Source organism: Guillardia theta, assembly GCF_000315625.1.
Source record: "Guillardia theta CCMP2712 unplaced genomic scaffold GUITHscaffold_168, whole genome shotgun sequence".
In the NCBI taxonomy this organism is placed as follows: Eukaryota; class Cryptophyceae; order Pyrenomonadales; family Geminigeraceae; genus Guillardia; species Guillardia theta.
In genome coordinates, this window is record NW_005434508.1 from 81,013 (window position 1) to 85,950 (window position 4,938).

Here is a 4,938-nt window from a genome sequence, read left to right on the forward strand (position 1 = left end):
GTCACTGAGGAGGAGATCAAGGAGGAGGATCCGTTCGAACTTTCCTCTAAGGAGGAGGAGCAGACGGACGATATAAAAGAATGGAGGAGGAGGACGAGGAGGAGGAGGAGCATGGGGGAGTCACCCATTGAGATCGACGAGGATATGAGCACCCATCTCGTTGACGAGCTCAGCAGCTGCCGTGTCTGAGATGTGTGCGACGTTGATGAACTTCTGACGCTGCGGAAGGTCTCCCGCCCGCTCCACCTCCTGGTCCCCAGTCATGATCAGGTGAACTACCTCCACCTTCTCCTCGTCGTGCTCCGGGAACATCGCCTTGAGCGTCGCATGCGACCCATGGTTCATCCAGGTGTGCGAGGACGCGTACACCAGGATCAGTCTCCTCTCCGGCAGAGCCAGGGCCCGAACGTTGCTAAGAACCTTCCAGTAGACTGGGGTGATCCTCGAGTAGAACCAGTCGCCCCATGCGCGGTGGAGGAGGAGGAGTTCTTCTAGGTCGAGCTCCTGCGCCAGCGCATCGATGGAGGGGACGACGAGGGCGCGGGACCAGGGGCAGAACCTAGCGAGCCCCTTCCAGCACAGGCTCGCGTTCCTGATCACCTCCCGCTGGTACCTGCTGCCCCTCTCATGCTCGTCCCAGCAGCAGATCGCGTTGGAGGACACAAACAAGTTGCTCTGAGCCACAGCCTTGAACGCCAGCCTCCCCGCCACCGCCTCCCTGTACAGCCCCCGCGCGTCCTCCTGCACCGAGCTGACCTCGCTTCCCATCCCGTAGAAGAAGTCTCCAAACCTCTGAGCAGGGAGTCCACTGCCGTTCATCAGCAGCGAGTCCAGCTCGTACATCCCCGCGTTGCGGTCGAAGGGAGGAGCTCCCGCTCTCTCCAGCCCCAGCCCCTCCGGGTCCTCTCCCCTGAAATCCTCGTCTGCCGCCAGCTCCTCCTGGTAGGGGTTCCATCCCGCGTGAGGAGGGAGCGAGCAGCTCTTGTGCTTGGGCACTGACATCCCTTCCTTGCCCACTGAGATGAGCGGAGTAAGAGAGTCCAGCACGGTGCGGATGCTGGAGACGTCAACGATAGGGACGAGGGCACCTGGGACGGTGGGATGGGGGACCCTGCTGACGTGCGGGTAGCGGACGTTGGCGTCCAGCGACAGCAGCAGCATGTGAAGCACGCAGTCGTAGGCTGTCACGTTGAGCCGATGGAGCATCCTCTCCAGCGATCGGCCAAGGGTATAGCAGTCGCTCGGCCTCCCATGCAGGTGAAGGAAGCGCGAATGGGAGAGGGAGGCGGAGGAAGGAGCAGGGAGGCCAGGAGCAGCGGCGATCTCAGCGTCCACGAGCACAGGAGCGCGGGTTTCGGCCCTGATGATGAAGACTTCAGCGTTCAAGTTATGGTGGATCACGTTTGCTGTCTGTAGCGCCTCCAGGATGTTGAGGCAATGGTGGAGGAACAAAGTCAGGGACGCTGTATCCCCAGCCTCCACTACCGCCCTCAGGAACGAGTTCGAGCTCTGCCCAAACACCTGCTCCACCTCATACGCAGACCAGACGCCTCCTGCTCCTGCAGACACTCTCTCCAGCTCCTCGTGGCGGATGACTATAGGGAAGTGCTTGGCAAACCTACATCGTTCAACCTCCACCAGCCTCCTGAAGACCACTGACTCCCTCCATGCAGCATCCCCCGACGTCTGCTTCACGATGCTCATCCCGTTCCAGGCATGCTGCGCCAGCATCTCCATCATCGTCTCCTCGTCCGTCTCGCCCGACGGCTGCAAGGCTGCCGGGTGATCCTCGTCATGCTGGAGGGCGTAGTGTCGCTCCGAGTGCGCGTAGTGGGGGAAGACCGGGTAGGCAGTTTCGTGCATCACCGAGTTGGAGGGGAAGAGGAGGGGGAGGAGAGGACAGAGCTCGTTGTTCACTGCCGCCACCTCAAACGAGTTGTGGATCGCCCGACAGTGATAGGCTTTCGTGAACGCGTCCCGCGCCTCCCCGAGACGCGACGCCTGGCACCGCATGGATCCCAGCAGGTAAAGGGCGTCGGCATCGGAAGGGTTGAGGAGGAGGCAGGTAGCGATCGCTCTCTCTGCCTGCACGAACTTGCCATGCAGTATGTACGCCCCCGCCATCGAACGAAGCGCTTCCACCAACTGAGTCGCATCCTCTTGGCCGGGAGGAGGGCTGGTCAGCCGCTCGACCTGCTCGAGGGGGAAGAAGGACTGGGAGGGAGTCACTCGGATCCTCTGCGCGCCACCCGCCATGAGCAGCAGCAGCAGCAGCAGCACCCGCGCCCTTGCCGCCCTCCCATCCTGCATGGAATGAACCCACTCACGGCACTTGTGGACCACATCCCCTCCATGACCGGGGCATATAAGGAAAAAAATGAGGAAATCCCAGGGGGGAAATGCTGAGAAGAAAGGAAAGGGACGAGCGGACTAGGAAAAGTTTAAGGAGCAGGAGCAGAGAGTGAGAGAGTGAGGATAGAGGCAAGAACTTGAAGAGGAGGAGGAGGAGGGAGAGTAAGACACGGCAGCGAGCACGAGCAGGAGAGATTGAGCGAGGGGGGGGGGAATTGCCGATCAACCCTGTGTTTCAAGGAAGATAGTCAGATCATGACCAGAAGTTCCGTGCTCGTCGTGCTGTTCGTCCTCTTCCTCTCTCTCCCTCTTTCTTTCTCTCTCCTTGCCCAGCCGTCAGGCTCCAAGCTGGCCTTCGCTCCTCGACTGGGACACAAAGGAAGGGAGGGCGGGGATAGAAATTTCTTCGCTCGCTTCCTGCGCAGGAGGACGGGACTTTCCATGTCCAACCTTGACGCCTCCGCGTCAGGGAGCGGCGGAAAGTCTCCCAGGGAGGGCGAAGGCTCTTCGATGCTGCAGCGAGTGCCATGGGGAGTGGTGTACGGGGTTGGGTTCGGGGCCCTTACGGCCTCAAGGATCTCGCACGAGGCGCACCTGCAAGGGTTCTACATCAACAGCGTCGGACTCGCTCCGAGCGCCATCGGGGCAGGATGGTCGCTCTTCTGCCTGCTGGTGGCGTTTGCAGAGCCTGTGATCGGGGTCATGCTCGATCGGCTGAGGTGAGAAGGGGAGGGAGCGAGGGAGCGAGGAGAGGGAGAGAAGGGGAGGGAGGGGCAGTAGCAGGAAGAATGTGCGGAGAGAGAGGAAGGAGGCAGAGAGGAGGATGTAGGAGGATGTAGGAGGATGTAGGAGGATGTAGCGTGCAGCCCGTCCTGACGTGCTTCCAGGTCTAGGGGGGTTAGTCCTCCTACTGTCCTCAGGCTCCTCCTGCTGCCCTGGCTTGCCTTCGTGTTCTTGATCTGGACGCCGTCCAGCGCTGCTGCCCCCTGGACTGTTTTCCTCACCGTCATTGTGTTTGGGCTCCTTCAGGTAGATGCTGAGGAGGCAGGAGGAAGGAAGTAGCAGCAAGAAGGATGCAGCAGGCAGCAGGCAGCAGGACAGGAGGCAGGAGGACAGGAGGCAGGAGGACAGGAGGCAGAAGGCAGAAGAGGAAGGAGGCAGAAGAGGAACGAGGCAGGAAAGGGCAAGCCTTGGAGCAGGGCGTGATAGCTTGTTGTCTCTCAGGCCACCATGAACTTGGGCCTTCTCTCGGTCTACCCGACGATTTTCCCCACCAAGGAGGCGCGAGCAAAAGCGTTGGTCCCCCAGCAGGTAGTTAGAATGCCTCATTCACTGTCCTCTTCTTTTCCACTTTCTTCATCTCCTCCTCTATTCCACTTTCATCATCTCCTCCTCTATTCCACTTTCATCGTCTCCTCCTCTTTTCCACTTTCATCGTCTCCTACTGCCCTCAGATCTTCTGCTCTTGTGTTTCTCCTCCTCTCTCCTTTCTCCCCTCTCTCATACTTTCTCCTTCTTTTCTCTTTTCTCCTCTCTTCCTCTCTCCTCCCTTCCCCTGCCCCCTCCTCGCCTCGTTTTCTTCACCCTCCTGCCAGGCCATGACCATCGTCGGTCTCCTTGTGGGCATGACAACACCAGCAATCCTCTCGGACGACTGGCAGCAGCCTGTTCGGACCTGCTTCTCCCCTGCCCTACTTGCTTTGAGTCTTGTTGCAGCACGCCTTCAGCTCAAGATTCGTCCTGGGACTCGCAGGTGATCTTGAGGAGAGGAGGGAAGGAAGAGGAGGTAGAGCAAGGAGCAGGAACGGGAGATGAGAGAAAGTGAGAGAGGACGAGGGGGAGGAGGAGAAGGAACAGGAGGACAAGAGTTTCCAGGCAAGAGGAGAAGAGCTGATTCTTCTCGTAGCTGCCACGATGTTCTCGTTTGTCTTGATGCAGATTCCGCACGCGAAGGACTCGAAGCCTGTGGGGAAGGAGGAGGAAAAGAAAGTCAGGGGAAGCTCTACCCTCCAGTTCCTCTCCATCTTCTCGAACCGGTTGTCATGCCCCTGACATGTCAAAGGGAAACTTTAACGAGCTTGCAGGTTTTTCCGGCTCATTCTCGCAACAATTTTCATGTCGCAGGTGAAATGGAAAAACTTGTCAGGGCCCTAGAGACTGAGCGGCTGTGTCCCCGCAGATAGGAAACGCGCTGCTTGCCTCAACCCTTCCGCTCTTTGCCAAGTGAGGAAGAGGAGGAGGGAGGAGGGAGGAGGGAGGAAGGGGGAGAGGGAGGAGAGGGAGGAGAGGGAGGAGAGGGAGGAGGAGGAGGCGGGAGGAGGAAGAGAGCAAGGAGGCGGGAGCGTGATGGCCTTTAGTTAAGGGTAGAGGGAATCAGGATCAGGTGCAACAACGAAACCGTAGAGACGGTGATACTGCAATCGGACGGTTTGAGAACGGAAGATGAGGCAGGAGATCGAGGACGAAAAGGAGGAGCAAGACGAGCAGGAGTGGGACCTCGATCAGCAGCAGCAGCAGCAGCAGCAGCAGCAGCAGCAGCAGCAGCACGCACGCAGCAGAATCAATGGATATTGCAAAGGATTGATA

The 4,938-nt window shown here is 59.2% G+C and overlaps 2 protein-coding genes across 2 annotated transcripts in view; one reads left to right on the forward strand and one right to left on the reverse strand.

The window, feature by feature from the left end:
• Positions 1–120: 120 nt before the first annotated feature.
• On the reverse strand, positions 121–2,310 carry GUITHDRAFT_120038 (hypothetical protein; the record flags this gene model as incomplete). The annotated part of the gene is made up of 1 exon (XM_005820695.1): positions 121–2,310. One exon carries the CDS (start codon positions 2,308–2,310, stop codon positions 121–123), a length of 2,190 nt encoding a protein of 729 aa, XP_005820752.1.
• A 297-nt stretch (positions 2,311–2,607) lies between these two features.
• Positions 2,608–4,938, forward strand: part of GUITHDRAFT_147701 (hypothetical protein) — a gene marked incomplete at both ends in the record, with an annotated part of 3,073 nt that continues 742 nt past the window's right edge. Inside the window, 8 exons of the mRNA XM_005820696.1 lie at positions 2,608–3,071; positions 3,240–3,381; positions 3,577–3,663; positions 3,948–4,019; positions 4,069–4,105; positions 4,259–4,388; positions 4,437–4,476; positions 4,532–4,575. Coding sequence (XP_005820753.1) covers positions 2,608–3,071; positions 3,240–3,381; positions 3,577–3,663; positions 3,948–4,019; positions 4,069–4,105; positions 4,259–4,388; positions 4,437–4,476; positions 4,532–4,575 — 1,016 coding nt within the window. The remainder of the gene's footprint in view (positions 3,072–3,239; positions 3,382–3,576; positions 3,664–3,947; positions 4,020–4,068; positions 4,106–4,258; positions 4,389–4,436; positions 4,477–4,531; positions 4,576–4,938) is intronic.